At 42.6% G+C, this 16,476-nt stretch overlaps 1 protein-coding gene across 1 annotated transcript; it reads left to right on the top strand.

Moving 5' to 3' along the window:
* The first annotated feature begins 7,730 nt into the window (after nucleotides 1-7,730).
* Nucleotides 7,731-8,521, top strand: LOC121487018 (aspartate aminotransferase, cytoplasmic-like). The gene has a single exon (XM_041748495.1). It carries the CDS (start codon nucleotides 7,731-7,733, stop codon nucleotides 8,379-8,381), a length of 651 nt encoding a protein of 216 aa, XP_041604429.1. The 3' UTR covers nucleotides 8,382-8,521.
* The last annotated feature ends 7,955 nt before the right edge of the window (nucleotides 8,522-16,476 follow it).

Raw genomic sequence — 16,476 nt, 5'->3', positions numbered from 1 at the left:
AGGTCAGATAAGAAAATTAACTGGAATGTCTCTTGTATGAACTTGGAAAATTCAACCTGAAGACTTGACTCCTGGGGGCCTTGCACAGCCCATACAGCCGTCTATGCCCCATCCTTTAAAATTAGCAGGGGAGGGAAACCACAAGAGAGGGGTGATGGCTAAGGATCTCCCGGGCCATATTCCAAATCTGGATCCCCACTGAACTGGACATAAAAGAGAAGGCTGCTTGCTGTGTTTTCTCCTTCTCTTTTTAATTGAATTTGAATCCAGCATATCTTCAGAGGAAATAATCTGGAGCAACAAACACTCATTGCTAGTGACTGGCATGAAAAGTAATAGTGGGGAGAAAGCATGGAATACACTGTGCATTTATTGTGACATATGGCTCTCCTCCTGGATTTTCATTGACTATATTATCCAGGCAGGAACTTGTTTTCATAGAGAAAGGGGTGTTCTGCAGATGGCAGCATATTGGAATCATTGTCAAAAAGAGGAGAGATGATATCAGCCTCGTATTGAATCAAACATTCAGTTAAGAATTAGTCTGAGATAAGTTTTCCATGCAGTAATGAGCATTTTAATATTTCCAGCCTGCTGTTCCACATGACTAATGCACTTCTCACAAAGCGATGTCTCTGGGGGCCTTAGAATCGGGCTAATAACAACTGTGGTAGGGACAGGATGATGATGGTGAGGAGAGAGGTAGCTGGAGGGACGTGCTGGAGGACTCCCAGCATGGGCAAAGCAGGAGACTGTGGTGACCAGAATGACTTGCTTACTCCTCCCACCCACTGGAAGTAGCTGCATTTCTCAGATCAGTGAGTTAAAGCTTTGAAAGTCCCTGTCTACAGGTCCCTTCATGTCATAGCCTGTGTCAATACTTCATTCTTCCTATGAATGAATAATATTCCACTGTGTGGATGTCTCACAGTTTATTTAATCCATTCATTAGTTGATGGAGAATTGTGTTGTCTCTAGTGTTTGGCTGCTGGGAGTGATGCTGCTGCAAATATTCATGTGTAGGCTGTGTGTGTGCTTGAGCCCTAGCTGGTCACCTTATAGAGACAATGGCTCTGGAAGTCTGCCATGATTGGCCTTCTTCTCTCTTCCCTCTTCTTCCTGTCACAGTGGATTGCTCTCTCCACTCTCGGGATCTTGTGCATCTTTCCATTATTAGACTTTGTTGCAGTCTAGTATGATGTTTTCCTTGTCATCCCACCTGTCACCTCTGTGAAAGCAAGGACTGTGTCTAATTCTAAGCTAGTTTTACGTCTTAAGTAATTGCTGGCTTTCCAGTTATGGCCTTTAGAGACAATGGGTTTTTCTATTGTACTTCATTTATTTATTTATGTTTTTATTTAAATTAATTAAATTAAATTAATTACATTTAGTTAAATTAACATTCAGTGTAATATTAGTTTCAAATATAGAAACTAATATCAGAAACACAATATCCAGTGCTCATCACAATTGCCCTCCTTAATACCCATCACCCATTTAACCCACCCACCCCCCGCCCTGTATCTTACTCTTTAAAGGAATTTCAGGGAATGAATTTGTCCTAAAAATTCCACATCTTTTTCTCTAGTGTCCATGGGTCCTTTTTTGGCCATGGCCTACTCAAAGGTGGCTGGAATCTGTCAACCTTGTTCATTCATGGTGAACCAGAAGGAAGCAGCAGGGGGATTCAGAAAATCAGATGTTTTTCCCCCCCTCATATTTATGATGTTAAACAATCTTTTTGTGTCTCTCTTATTTTTTTCTTTTCTGAGCTCTGAAGGAGGGGGAGCACCTAATGGGGCTCCTTGTGGGGAGGTTCATTCAGTGAAGCATTGGCATAGGTGGCTAATAAACATCATGTAAGGGTGGGGCTATGACCAGTGAGAGACTTCTTGAGGCTGGCAGGCGACAGTGTTGCTGTTGATGACACAGTTGGACTTCCTCTTGAGCATCTGCTCTGCTCGAGCTGACATCTTCTGTATTTTTTACAGGAAATGACCAGATCTTTCTTTAGTAGCTCAGGGCTTTGTGTCCTCACCATGGCTTTTGAAGATGATGCAGCCAAGTGACAAAGGTCATGTCAACTGGACTGAGTCCTCTGACAGGAAGACTTCTGAGCTGTCATGGCCATGGCTGCTGCTCCTTGCTGTTGGGTCACTGTGTCCTCCTCAGTCCTTATAACAATAGGAGACCCTGGAGGGTTTGGCATAGTGAAGTGACATGATCAAACTTTGATATAAAAGGCTCTTTGGGCTGCTGTATGGAAGATGCTCTGAAGGGGGCAATGGTAGAGCAGGGTGACCAGTTAGGAGGCTTTGATGATGAGATGATGGTGGCTTGGATGAGGGTTGTTGCGGTGGAGGTCATGAGGAGTAGTTGGATTGTGGGTATATTTTGAAGGTAGAGGTAGCAGAGTTTAAACATGGCTGTAAGCAGGGTGTGTATGAAAGAAAGGAGTTAAGGATGACTCTTGAGTTTTGCCCCAAGTAATGGTTGAAGGATAAATAAATGAATGTCTTGTTAGGTCAGGTATTCTTATGCTTATGTGCCCTCCCATAGCACTCACCTCCCATTTTGAGGCTGCTCATTTGCTGGCTTGTAGACTCACTAGTCTGCATGGTCCTGGACAATCAGGATTTTGTTTCAGCTCCATGCCGACACTGCTGGGTGCTCTGTAGGTTCTCAGGGATTGTTTTGGAGTGGGCCACTTCCCGGCATCCCTTTAGGGCTTGCTGAAGGTGCAGATAAAAGAGGGGGAGGCTCTTTGGGTGTGGGAAACAAGTAGGTGCGAGTGTGGAATGAGACTGGAGGCCTCGGTACACTTTGGCTTAGAGAGAGGCAATCCTGGAATTTATTTATTTTTAATTTTTTTAATTTTTAATTTTTCAAAAAAGATTTTATTTATTTATTTGAGAGAGAGGGACAAGGATAGCAACAGAGAGTATGAGCTGAGCTGGGGAAGAGAGGGAGAAACAGGCTCCCCACTGAGCAGGGACCCAGATGTGGGGCTCCATCCCAGGCCCCCAAGATCATGACTTGAGCCGAAGCCAGATGCTTAGCTGACTGAGCCACTCAGGCACCCACAATCCTGGAATTTACACTTCTGTTCTTATGAGGTTGTCCAAACAGCCTTTATGTTTAAATGGCCTTCTAGTTGGATGGTATCTCTCTGTCTGTACTTGGGCTGCTAGGCCTTTGCATAGGGCTTCTCAGGTGAGTTCCAGCTCTGAACTTTTAGAAAAGGCATGTGGCTTCAAAATTATTTTCCTCTCCTGATCTGAAATTGCCTCAGCTTGTTGAAATCACCTTAGCGGACCTACTTGTTTCTGCCCAAATAATAAATCCCTGGCCATGTGTTGCATTTGATACTTTCCCAAGTGCTTTCAAAGAATTCTTTCATGGAGGTGAGGCTGTGTTTTCTCCTTCTGTCATCCCAAGTGCTGACAGGACACTGCCTACCTGGACGATGCAGCTACATCTAACTTCAGCGGGGATGTGGCAACATTTGCTTTTCCATTTTTACAAATAAAGCAACCAGTGTTATGGAGGCAACGGCTATTTAGAGCTATATGTGGGTTTTCTTAGTCTTTTTTCGCAATACCACTCATTTCCAATCACATTGCTGATAATGTGTTGACCATACGTGACTGCTTAAATAGTTCATATATTCTGGTAAGAAATCTGTTCCTGTCTTGCTCTCTCTTTGGATTTCCTTTGCCTGCCTTTGAGAATGAACAGCCAGGTAATCAAATCAGTGAGGCATCTCTATAAAAAAGCCAAACCAAACCCCCAAATAAACGAAGGTGATGTTTATCTATGGGTTTTGAGAGAATCCAACCACAGGGGTGCTAACAGACCGAATAACATGGAATTCCAAGGCTCAGAAGCCCCGTCATTCTATCCCACGGCAGCACGAGGGACCTTTCACGTGCCTGGGACACTAGAAATAACTAATTGGATTTTTCCTTCTCTTATAAGTGCTTACTGGGGATACCATTCACCCCGCAATTAATGCAAACCTGGTTTGGGGGTAGTGCCATCTCTTCTGCTCTATTTCTGCGTCCTTAGCGACTGTAAGCCTCATGAGGTCATGTCTTCTAGGTCTCTACCAACTTCACAGTGTCTCCTGGGGTAAACCCCAGTGAAGAGCTGCTTTTGAATATTTACAGGTGTACCCCATTTTATTGCACTTTGCTTTATTGTGCTTTGTAGCTGTTGCTTTTTTTTTTTTTCCCCACAAGTGGCAGGTTTGGGATTAGTCTGCCATTGAGCAAGTCTGTTGGAGCAATTTTTCCAGCAGCACTTGCTCACTTTGTGTCTCTGTGTCCTATTTTGATAGTTCTCACAATATTTGAAGTTTTCCATTATTATTATATTTGTTATGGTGATCTGGGGTCAGTGATGATGACTCGCTGAAAGCTCAGATGATGGTTAGCATTTTTTAGCCATTGAGTGTTGTTTTTTTTTTTTTTTTATTAAGGTATGTACATTGTTCTGTGTATGTGGTTTTTTTTTTTTTTAGATATAATGCTATTGTGTACTTAGTAGACTACAGCATGGTGTAAACATAACTTTTATATGCACTGGGAAACCAAAGATTTCATTTGACTCACTTTATTGTGATATTTGTTTTATTGCAGTGGTCTGAAACTGAACCCACAATATCTCCAAGGTGTTCCTGTGTATTTCCATATGAATATTCCACCTTCAGTTAAAATTCTGTATGAGTTAAGTTAGTCTCCTCTTTGTTTTAAAATAAATTTAAGACAAACCATAGGAGACTCTTGGCTATGGGAAACAGAATTGCTGGAGGGGAGGTGGATAGGGGGATGGGGTAGCTGGGTGATCGGCATTTAGGAGGGCACATGATGGGATGAGCACTGGGTGTTGTATGCAACTGATGAATCACTGAACCCTACTGCTGAAACTAGTAATATACTGTATGTAAATTGAATTTAAATAAAGAAAATAAAATAGATTTAAGTCAGCTTACATGGATGTCACATGTTAAGATAACATAAATTAGAGAAAAGTAGGGAAAAATGAAGAAAGGGTAGGGCCATAAAGTGGGGCCCCCATGAGGCATGGAGGCTACAGGTGAACTGCAGATGCAGCTTTAGCTGATAGGAAACCAAAGGGTTACACAGTCCATTGTCCATGTGCTAAATAAAGCAAGCCAGCTTCTCAGGAGGAGCACACCACTGGATCCTAAGAGCCTAAAGGGATTTCCTAAAGGCTACCCATGAGACTCACAGCTCTCTGCTGGCCTGGGCTCCCCAAGGGATAGATATTTGAGTACAGAGAGGCATAGATGGACTGCACAGCTTTCAACCAGTCCTTCATATATTTTATTGGTCTCAGCTGAGCTTTTGTTCAAATGCAGTTTATTTTTAAGAGAACATATCCATCTTGCTCCCAAATGAACTCTCCCTTCTGCTTCTCTTTTTCTGACAGAAAGCTAAAATCATGCAGCCATGTAAGTCTGCATGATTCGAGCTGCCCAGGACTCCTTTGCTTATTTCTTCTCATATCCAACCAGCTGTTAAAATCTGCTTTCTTCAATTCTACTCCTCTCCTCCTCTCCCTCCTCCCTCTCTCCTGACCTCCTTCCCTCCCTCCCTCCCTCCCTCTCTCCTTCCCTTCTTTCCTTCATCTCTCACCATGTACCAGAAGCTGACTACGCAGATGAAGACATGATGTTAAATATATGTACTGGTTGGCAAGGGGACCGGCCAACCAGAAGGAATATCAGCTTTGGCACCGGAGCAGTGTTCTCAAAGCCTTCTGTGCCATGCATGAAGACACAAACTCTATTTGCTGAGTTGGGGAAGAGGGTGGTTTGGGGGAGTTCTGGGAGAGGGCTGGGCACAGGGGTGAGTGAGTGTGGTTTCCAGTAAGGGGCTGCTTACTCACAAGTGGAGAAGTGTTTCAATATTTTTCACAGCTGATGCACCTGCACTGGTGGATGCTGGCGCATATCAGCCCTGGGTGGATGGGGTCGCAAAGAGGACTCTGCCCTGGTTCCTATCCTAGAGGAAACTGGAGTTCACTACTTCAGAATGCATTTCAGAAACATCCTTTCCTCTGTCTATGCCACAACTGTAATTTAGACCCTCACGGTCTCAGGCTCCATCGACTACAATTACCTCTTAACCGGTAACTCAAACTGAATTTTAATTTCGTTCCTCTTTTATTTTTGCTTTCCAATGTTTCCAGTATGTACTGCTAGAGATTGTTCCCTAAAAATACTGCTTTTATCACACTATTACCTTCAACTCCAAAACTGTTAATGGCTTTTCTCTCCTTTCTAGGATAATATTCACACTCCCTAGCTGGGCATGTGGGGCCTTCTGGTTTACACCCATAGCACTGCATCAAGGAATATGGTGTCACAGAAGGACCAGCTATAGTCTCCTCTGTTCTTAGGTAGCTTAAAATGGGCAGTGAAAGTGTGGAAGAGATATGTGTCATGACTATTATGTAGAAAAAGCAAATGTGGGAAACAGGTGATGATGGGGTGTGGGGTGGGGCAGGCTGGTGTCATTAATAGGATTGGACAGTCAAGGAGTCAAGTCACTTTCAATCTGACTTCTCTTGGTGAGCCAAGAGCAATGGATTCCTGGGTGCAGGCCCCTGATTCTGGGTGGTTGAACCTGGGAAGGATGAGGGAGGCTTGTCAACCTGAAGATGAAACTTGTCATATTTTCTGACCTGCAAATCCAGGATGCAAAGGCTTTCCAAAGTTTCGGTGCCCTGAGTAAGATTCAAATGGGGCAGTGCCAATGTGTTTGAGACCTACTGTCACATATCTTACTACCTTCCTCAGAATGTTACCCTCAACTCTCAGTGGGCATCTGGCTGTCCTGGGCCTGACTGGCTTCACAAGAGAAGCTCTGTGGGGAGTGACTGAGGACTTTTCTCTGAGCTGTTCTTTAAGACCAAGTTTGGCTCCCAAGTGCCTGGGCTTAGGCCAGGAGAAATCATTCCTACCTACTACGAACTGAGAGCCACGATTACTCAGTGGGTCAATCTTAGAGGCAGGTTTGTAGGGCTACCAGAATCTTGACTCTTTCCACTTTATGGCTTTGCCCTGCTGGAGCTAATACTTTTTGGGAGTGTGGGCAGAACAAGGATCATCCGTGGGCTTCATCTGCCACCTTGGGAAGGGGACTTTTAAACCTCTAAGCCCCAATGGTATTTCTATTTGTTAATGAAGATGGTTGAATGTTCATGTGTCTTGAGGGACAGGGATGCCCTTCTCCAGCAGAAGTGCTGGTATTTCATGACTGAGTGACAATAGCAAAAGTCTCGAGCTCCCCAGTCATATATCTCTGCATTAACTTCAGTGCCTTTTTTGGTTTTAGACATTGAAGGTCCTTTTAGAGAGGGTATCCCGCTCTTACTTGCCAGTATCCTCACTATTAGCCCTAGTGTACTTCAATCATCTATGCCGTTACTGTTTGGAATTTGAATTGTCATGAGATTTAAAATAAAATAGTGCATATAGGATGCTTAGTGCAGTGATGGACACATTTTAGGAGCTCAATAAATCGTCACTACCATAATGATTCTCATTGAATTGGGAATATCCTATAATCACAAAATAGGCCCTCAATCCACATTAGTTATTCAGATGAGTATCACCTGGCAAGAGTGGGGAGCTGGGGTCCAGGTCAGAGAAGTTTTCAAACAGGGAAGGGAGTGGAGAAGGGCCTGATATATGTATATGAATGTGTACCCAGTCGGAGCAGTGGAAGCAGATCGCCTCTGTCATGAAGCACCGGTTTCTGTTCCCCTTCTTTGACTCAGCCTATCAGGGCTTTGCATCTGGAGACCTAGAGAAGGACGCCTGGGCTGTTCGCTATTTTGTGTCTGAAGGATTTGAGCTCTTCTGTTCTCAGTCCTTCTCCAAGAACTTTGGACTCTACAATGAGCGTGTGGGCAATCTGACTGTGGTTGCCAAAGATCCTGATAGCATCCTGCGGGTCCTTTCCCAGATGGAGATTTCCCACACTCGAATTACTTGGTCCAACCCCCCTGCTCAGGGAGCGCAGATTGTGGCCTCTACCCTCTCTAACCCTGAGCTCTTTAAGGAATGGACAGGTAACGTGAAGACAATGGCTGACCGGATTCTGACCGTGAGATCTAAACTTAGGGAATGCTTAGAAGCCCTCAAGACTCCTGGAAACTGGAACCACATCACGGAGCAAATTGGAATGTTCAGCTTCACCGGGTTGAACCCCAAGCAGGTTGAATATCTGGTCAACGAAAAGCACATCTATCTGCTGCCAAGTGGTCGGATCAACATGTGTGGCTTGATCACTAAAAATCTAGAGTACGTGGCCACCTCCATCCATGAGGCTGTCACCAAGATCCAGTGAAGAAATACCACCTGAACCAGCACCACCAAAGCGGCCCTCTGTCATGTGTGTTCCCTGCCTGCACAAGCCTCGCTGTGTGTATCACGGAAAGAGACTATGGAGGACTAGAACGCTGCTCTGGTGAGGTGGCCTCTGTTCAAGCTGGCCCCTACAAGAAGAACATCCCTCATAAAGAAACGGGGGCCTGGGATCAGAGCCCCTTAGGAGGCCAGAGCAAATTAAGATTTTTATTTATGAATAAAAAGGACTTTGATCATGAGACCTAGATATCTCGCTCCCTCACTAGGGAATGCTGCCTCTCTTGCTCATGTGCTTTTGTGTATCGCTTGACTCTGCACAAAATCTTGCCCCAAAGATCAAGTTGTCTGAAGAGCCAACTGTGATTGTGAGTGTTGGCTGTGTCATTAAAACTTGTCATCTCTAAACAAACAAACAAACAAACAAAAACAAAACAAAACAAAAACCGATGCTCATCAACTGAGCATCTGAAGGACTAAGGCAAAGTTCAGCAAATTAAGACCCATGGGCCAAATCCAGCCCTTCTTGTCTCTGTCTAACCTGAAAAGAATGTTCTTTAACAGCTTCAAATGGTTGAAAAAAATCTAAAGGAGAATGATGTTTTGTAAAATACGTGAAAATTGTATTAATTCAAATTTTAGGGCCCATAAATAAAGTTTTGTTGGCACACAGCGGTGCCCACTTGTTTATGCATGGTCAGTGGTTGCTTTCACTCTGTGACCGCAGAGTTGAGTAGTAACACCAGAGATGGTATGGCTCCCCAGGCTGAAAATATTTCTACCTAAGGGCCTTTCATAGTAAAAGTTTGCCTCGGTCTATGGCAGAGTGATTTAAGAGAGGAAGTTGAAGGAAAATTCAAACATACTTCACTCAGTTCACAAAGCTGCCAAAGGGAGGCCCTGCTGACTTGGGCCAAGAAATTAGATTTTGTCCTGTTTCGATTCAGTTTAGTGAATACTCACTGAAGGCTCCCAATATGAAAGACATTGCCTTGGGTACAAAGAGTTACTCTCTGCCCTTGGAAACATCACAATATTATAAGGTAATGGAATTATGGGCAGAGCTGTGGAATCATCTAGATTTAGTTTCAAATCCTGGCTCCATCACTTTATTAGTTGTGTGTTCTGCTGGTTATCTTCTTTTTGCTTTTCTTCTCTTTGCCGCCCTGATCTGTGGCTGGGGAAGGTGATCCATGGATTTTACCAGTGAACTCCCTTGCCATTCAGCTTCCAGGTGGTTTTGGCCAATGGGAGGTTCGAGCAAGAAATCAGATGGTAGGAGCTAATGGAGTCAAGATGTTTATTCTCCTACTCTCCTTGCCAGTTGGCCGTGTTTGGCTGCATGGCTCCCATTGGAAGGCCATTTGCATATAGCTACTCTTTCTGCTGGGTACTGATAGCTACTCTTCCCTCTTTCCCTTGGGCTTTGGGTTGTAATAGGTGCTAATGTCAATAGCTTCAGGCTGTTGCAATAGCCCTCATTGGTTCTTAAACATTACCCAAGCATTTATAAATAGTTCAAGTGAGCTTTAGCTTCTTCATCTGTAAAATTAGGATATCACATGAGTTGTTGTGATCACAAAATATATAAGCTCCTACACAGTGTCTGGGCATGCAGTAGGGGCTCAGCAAATACTATTTATCTTCTGCTTTTCTTAAGAGTTTATGATCTCTTAAGGGAGATGAGCCAGAGGCTACAAAAAAGCTTAAGCCAAATTAGAGTCGTAGTTTAGGGATTATTAGGAAAGGACAAATTTGTAAAAATAGTTTGTAAGTAAAACTAGCAGGATTTAGATGTATGGGGTCGGGGGTGGTGGACTGGGGGTAAGCTCAAGTGTTTTGTTTGGGTTATTGTGTGGGTGGTGGCACCATGACAGAGGTGTTGTAGGAGGAGTTCCCAGATTAGTGAAAAGGATTATGAATCCATTAGGACAAGTGAAATTTGAAATGCCTGTGGTATGGCCACAGGATAGTGTGAAATAGGAGTTTGGCTGGGAGGCACTGGAGCAGGGTCTGTGCAGGAGAGGAGCCTTTAAGAATCACCAGTGTGCAGGGGAATAGTTAAGAGTCAAAGAGGTTGATGGGACATGGGTTCGATGGGAAGACAAGATGCTTTAATGGCAAAAGGACTAAATTGGAAGCCAAGTGATCTCACTTCATGCTTTGGCTTACTGTTTAACCTTGGAGACAATACTTCACTGTGTTAAGATTCTGTTTTCTCAGCAAATAAGGAGGTTGGACTAGGTGGTATCTATGATGCTATAGGACTTGCAGTCTAATTGGGAGATAAACCATGAAATAAGCAGAGATTAATGATTGTATTTTCAAGAGCCAAATGGACAAGAGCTTCTAGAGACCCATGGTCTTCCTAATTAATGACTATTGTTTAGTGAGAAGGTACAGAAAAATGTCTAAGGCACAGTTTCATGGAATTATAATAATAATTGTAATAACAATGGCCAGCATCCATTGAGTGCTTACTGTGCTAGGTATGACTCTATGGGCTTCACGGGTATTATCATTTTTTTTTTAAAGATGTTGCTTATTTATGAGAGAAAGAGAGAGAGAAGGAGAAAGAGCAGGTGAGCATGAGGTGGGGGAAGGGCAAAGGGAGAGGTTAGAAGCAGACTCCCCACTGAGCAGGGAGCCTGACATGGGGCTCCATCCCAGAATCCCAGGATCATGACCTGAGCCGAAGGCAGATGCAATACCAGGGTGCATGAGCCATCCAGGCACCTCGGTATTGACATTTAATATTCACAGCAGTCGTGTGAAGTGGGGGTGATTTGGAGGCCTCCATTTTACAGATAATAAAAATAAGGCAATACAGAGATTAAACATCCCACTCAGAGTCATAAAGGTGAAGGAATCCAGAGCCTAAGCATTGAATCGCAAACTATTTATTCACAGGGAAAACTGAGGTCTGGGGAAATGCCAGTCAGCAGTACACACCTTGGAACTAGTAATGATTTCAAGTTAACCATAATTATAAGAGAGGCAGAGTCAGGAAACAGACTTGTCAGTTATCTTTACCAGTTGTAGGAATCTGTGTTGATGATTAGTTTTTTTTTTTTTTACTACATTTTGCTAAATTTATTTTTGATCAGTGCATTTTGGTAAAAATTTTAAAAATTACATATGAACACACATAACTGTGTGTATTCACACACACATATATTTAATGCACTCATATTAATGTATACAAATTCCATCTTTTGTGTACCTTATCTCCTCTCCCCTCACCCAAGAATTAACTTTTTCTGAATTGTTTTTGGCTACAAACTTGGCTACTTTTCTCAATGAGAGTAGGTGAAGATGGATGAAACTTACCCTTGTGAGTACTGTTTGGATACTGTTGAAGTCATTGCTTATTTGCAGTCTATAATGTCCCTTTTCTGAGGACTTCTCAGGTAAAATTCTCTTGTGTTCTTGTTAATATTAATTATAATCTTTAAAGCAAACACTTTAGTTTTTCATAGAGGCTTTAACAAAGCAAATGATCAAGTGCTTCTTTTTAGCTTGAAAGTTTAAGAGCCAAATCTGTGGCCAATGGGCAGCATGAGTGCTATGCATTTGTTTTAGCTTTATTCTTGCTCCCACTTTATGATCCTCTGTTAACTTTTTTTTTTTTTTTTTGCCTGCTTTTACCTTATGGCATCTTGTTGCAATTTACATTACTATACTCAGAAACTAGGCAGAGTTTAAGTAAACTATATGCCTGCATGTTGGCCCTGTGGCATGTGCACATTTGTATACATAGTGTAGTTTGGGTTCTCCAGGAGGCCAGAGCTGGCTCGCCAGCATAGGGACCATTAAGTTTCCGTAACCGCTCAGCATACTGGCTGATAACAAAGAGGTCACCAAAAAGAAACTGATAATTAGGAGGATTATCACAACCATCAATTCACAAATTCCTTTGATGAGTGTTGGTTGCACTTAACGACTCACTGCAGATCGAGTCACATGGCCTTTCAGCAGTAATATGAGCTTAGGAAGCATTAATGTAATGATGACAATGAGTAAACAATCATCTTCATAATGATAACAATTTGATCCAGGCAGGAGGGAAAATATTCCTGGCTGAGCTCGCTTGACTGTGACTGGAGATGGGAAGTCAGAAGCTGGTTGAGGCAATGAAAGGGCTGATGGGGTTAGAAATTATTGAAGACATGAGCTTAAGAAACATGGAGTTGTGGTGAGGGTGGGAATGTGTGTGTAGGATTGACTCGTTATGGTGAGAGCTGGGCTCAGAGTGAGGAGTGAGGGAGGCAACACACTGGAGTGTGGAAGAGGATAGGTGCTCGAGTCAGACCGGCTCTGTTGCGCCCTGACTGTGTGACCTTGGGCAAGTCACTTGACCCCTGTGTGTCTCAGTTCCTGATCTGGAAGAGCATGATCAAAAAGTACCTACTCCGGGGGCTTCAGGGTGGCCCAGTCGGTTAAGCATCCTATTACTGATTTATGCTTGGTTCTGTCTCAGGGTTGTGAGATCAAGCTCAGTGTGGAATCTGCTTGGGATTCTCTCTCCCTCTCCCTCTGCCTTTCCCACTTGTGCTGGCTCTCTCTCTCAAATAAAATAAATAAATCTTGAAAAAAAAAAAAACCTCACAGTACCTATTCCATAGTGTTGTTGAGGGATATCATGGTACAGTCATAAAGTGCTTGGGTCAGTGCTTGGTGCCCTGTGGAAGTATAACTGGTAGTGCTTATGCTGCTGGTAGGCCCTAAGACAGAGAAGGCAAAGATTCTCAGGCTTCTCAGGGGATTGCACTGCCTTTTGAAAGCGGGAATGTCATTGTGGGAGCCATGTTATGTTATTTAAGCAACATAGAGTTTATTGTCTCTATTATGTATTGCATGCTATATTTCAGTTGACACTTCATTTAAAAAATATTTTATTTATTTATTTATTTGAGAGAGAGAAAGAGTGTGTGTGCATGAGCAGGGGGAGGGGCAAAAGGAGAGGGTGAAGCAGATTCTCTGTGGAGCAGGGCTCTATCCCATGACTCTGAGATCACAACCTGAGCCAAAGGCAGACATTGAGCCCACTGAGGCGCTCCAGTGCCTGACATTCTATTTTATATCATGTTCTTATTGTTTCTTCTCCCTGTGTAGATTGCTTTGCATCACATGTAGCCTGGATGAAATATCTAACATAGTAGAGTTTCAATAAATCCTCAGTGACTTCTATTGAAAGATGCACTGAATATTTTGAGACAATGAAGAAATTAGTGAGCTTGAAATTTCAAATGAAAGTATTACCATGAAAATGCCAATAATAATAGTAAACATAAGTTTGTATAGTATTTTTGACCTGTCTCAACCCTTTCTTAAATATATGAATTCTCATAAACTCTGTGAGGTGGACAACATGCTACAGATGGCCCATTTTACTGATGAGGAAATATGTGGCTTAGAGATTCAGGCCTGTGCCACTGTGAGAAAGCTCGAGTGAGAATCCAGGTCTTCAGACACCTCCAACAAAGAAATTGTTTTCCATACTGCTTTGGTGTTAGGAAACCTGAGATCTGTGATTCACTGATCATTAACTTCTCTGGAGTTTGTCTCCTTCACCTGTAACATGAAGGAGATTACAAAGTGATTTTCCCAGGGTTGCAGAAGAATGCATGCTTGTGCATAGCAGGCTGATGCAGAGAAGGGGGGTCGGGAGAGAAAAGTGAGTGATTGAGATCCAGGTTCCACCTGAAGGGGGCATTTGCTCACCAGTTCTAGCTGATGATTGGCAGCAAGGAGATAGAGGTCCAAAGTGGCCAAAATTTTTTTTTTTATTTTTATTGAAATAGAATTAACATGCATGTTGTATTAGTTTTAGGTATATAATATATTGATTCAACAATTCTGTATATTACTCAGTGCTCACTAAGTATAGTCACCATTTATGTTTTTTTTTTAAAGATTTTTAAAAAAAATTATTAATTCATGAGAAACATACAGAGAGAGAGAGAGGCAGAGGCACAGGCAGAGGGAGAAGCAGGACAATCCCTGGACCCCGGGATCACACCCTGAGCCAAAGGCAGATGCTCAACTGCTGAGCCACCCAGGCATCCCACCATTTATGATTTTTTAAAAGAAAAGCCCCAAATGTGGCTTTTTATGTGACTCTCGCCATTTTAAGTATGGATAGCTAATTCAAATTAAAAGCAAACAAATTGCAAGGATCGCATTAAAAAGTGTATGGGTTAAATCAGACCCAAGCTGGCAGCTGGCCACTCCTATATCAGATGAATTTTCAAGGATTCAGCTCTAGATGCAAAAAGCCCAGTAGCTTCTTGCTGAAAGGTGGGAAGCCATTTATCTCCACTCATCATTGAAACTTATCATCTCTGTTTCCATCAGAGAATATTCAGTGGGACTGGGGGGTGATGCCACCCTGAGCCTTCAGGTTCTCACACAGAGGGGATGGAATTACCATGCCACACTGTCGTGAGTGACAGATGTAGATGCAGGGGAGAGAAAAGCAGACCTAGGTTTAATTATGTAAATCTATGACTAGGCTTTAATAAGGCACTGCAATAAAACTGTCATAACTGCCAAGTTTAGGAAATAGGATGAGCAAAGTTTTCACTCCTGGCACTATATTTGGGAAGAAAAAAAGGAAGAAAAAATGCAGAAGAGTTGGCTCTTCTTTGAAAACCTTCAGAAACACATCAGGGATTCCTGAGCTTCTTGCTCCTGCCAGGCAGCATTTGCGGTGACAACTAGTGCTGAGAGCCCAGCAGCCCACACACAACTCCTTGGGAAAGGAGAGAGCTGAAGTTTCAAGGTTGGTGTCTTCTAACGAGATCTCAGTGAGACAGAACTTTCTATCATCACCTGCCAGTTCTTTCTCAAACTAGTCAGCCCCTCTTTTGCCTCACAACCATGCTTCTGCTGCCTGTTCTTGGAATGTGCCAGACAGTGACGGGGGCTTGGTAGTGGCGGAACAGGTAGTGGGGGTGGGCATTTTCTTCCCTAGCAGGTGGTGGGAGCTAGATGATGCTACCTTTATTTTAACCTTCCAAACACATATTTGTTTTTCTTCTTTTCTTGTTTTTTTTTTTTCAACATATTTTTAGTATTAAAAAAACCCTCCCTATCTTGATAATATAGGGCTAGGATTTTCAAGGCCAGGGCTCCGTTGGGCATGAACTATCAGACACCCACTCTGAGGAGCTAGGCCAAAAGGGCTCATAGGAAAGGAATTCCCAGAGCAGTTCTGCACTTTATAGTATAGATGTCCTGAGCTCAGCTTAGATTAGATCTTTTTCCAGTGAAGAAAACAAAAAGGGCAAACCACCCTCCCATTTCTTCACCAAATAACCAAATAAGTTGCATGGAAAGAGAGGGAGGAAGAGAGAAACAGAGAAAGATTATGAATGAAAAGTCTTCCGAGCCATATCGGTCAATGAAATGTTCATGGACCTTATCTGGATCCCGAATTAAACAAACTATTATAAATTTACATGCCAATTAGAGAATATTAGGGATTAGTAAGGAATTATTATTATAGTTGTTTTACGTGATAATGATTTTGTGGTTCTGTTTTTAAAAGAGTCTTTATCTTTTAGAGATGCATGTCGTGGTGTTTATGGAGAAGATGACATAATGTCTGGGATTTTTAAGAAAGCAATTTGGGAAGGGAAGAGTCCAATGTGGGCTATATCCAGCTGTACTCACTGGCAAGAGCTGACTGTTAGATTTTTAGGCACTTTGTGAGCTACTTGGTAAAGAGTCATTAAAAATTAAATTCTGTAAGCCCCATTTAAGTAAAATATATTCTTATAGAGGTAATAAATACAATGTTTCACTTCCTGGGTATTTTATTACAATTGTTATTATCTATGCTCTTGAAATGATTGCATCTAATGTTCCTATATGGTGGGAATGCGATATAACTGTGTGCTCCTATGCATTCCTTCTCAATCCCCATTCAGTATCAGTATGTTGGTAACTTGAAATTAGAGAAATCCCCAAATACTACAAATCCAGAATTTCTTTGGGGAGAGTTAGTTGTTTTGTGTCTACTACCACCCCACTGGAGAAGTAGAAGGGTTTGGGTGAAACAAGACTCCTCACGA

The sequence above is a fragment of the Vulpes lagopus genome, chromosome 3, assembly GCF_018345385.1.
Source record: "Vulpes lagopus strain Blue_001 chromosome 3, ASM1834538v1, whole genome shotgun sequence".
Classification (NCBI taxonomy): Eukaryota; Metazoa; Chordata; class Mammalia; order Carnivora; family Canidae; genus Vulpes; species Vulpes lagopus.
The sequence above is the reverse complement of the archived record's forward strand: the minus strand, read 5'-3'. Positions and strand labels throughout refer to the sequence as shown.

Coding starts and splice junctions, on each gene's coding strand:
- LOC121487018 (XM_041748495.1), top strand. CDS start 7,731: ATGTGTACCCAGTCGGAGCAGTGGAAGCAGATCGCCTCTGTCATGAAG.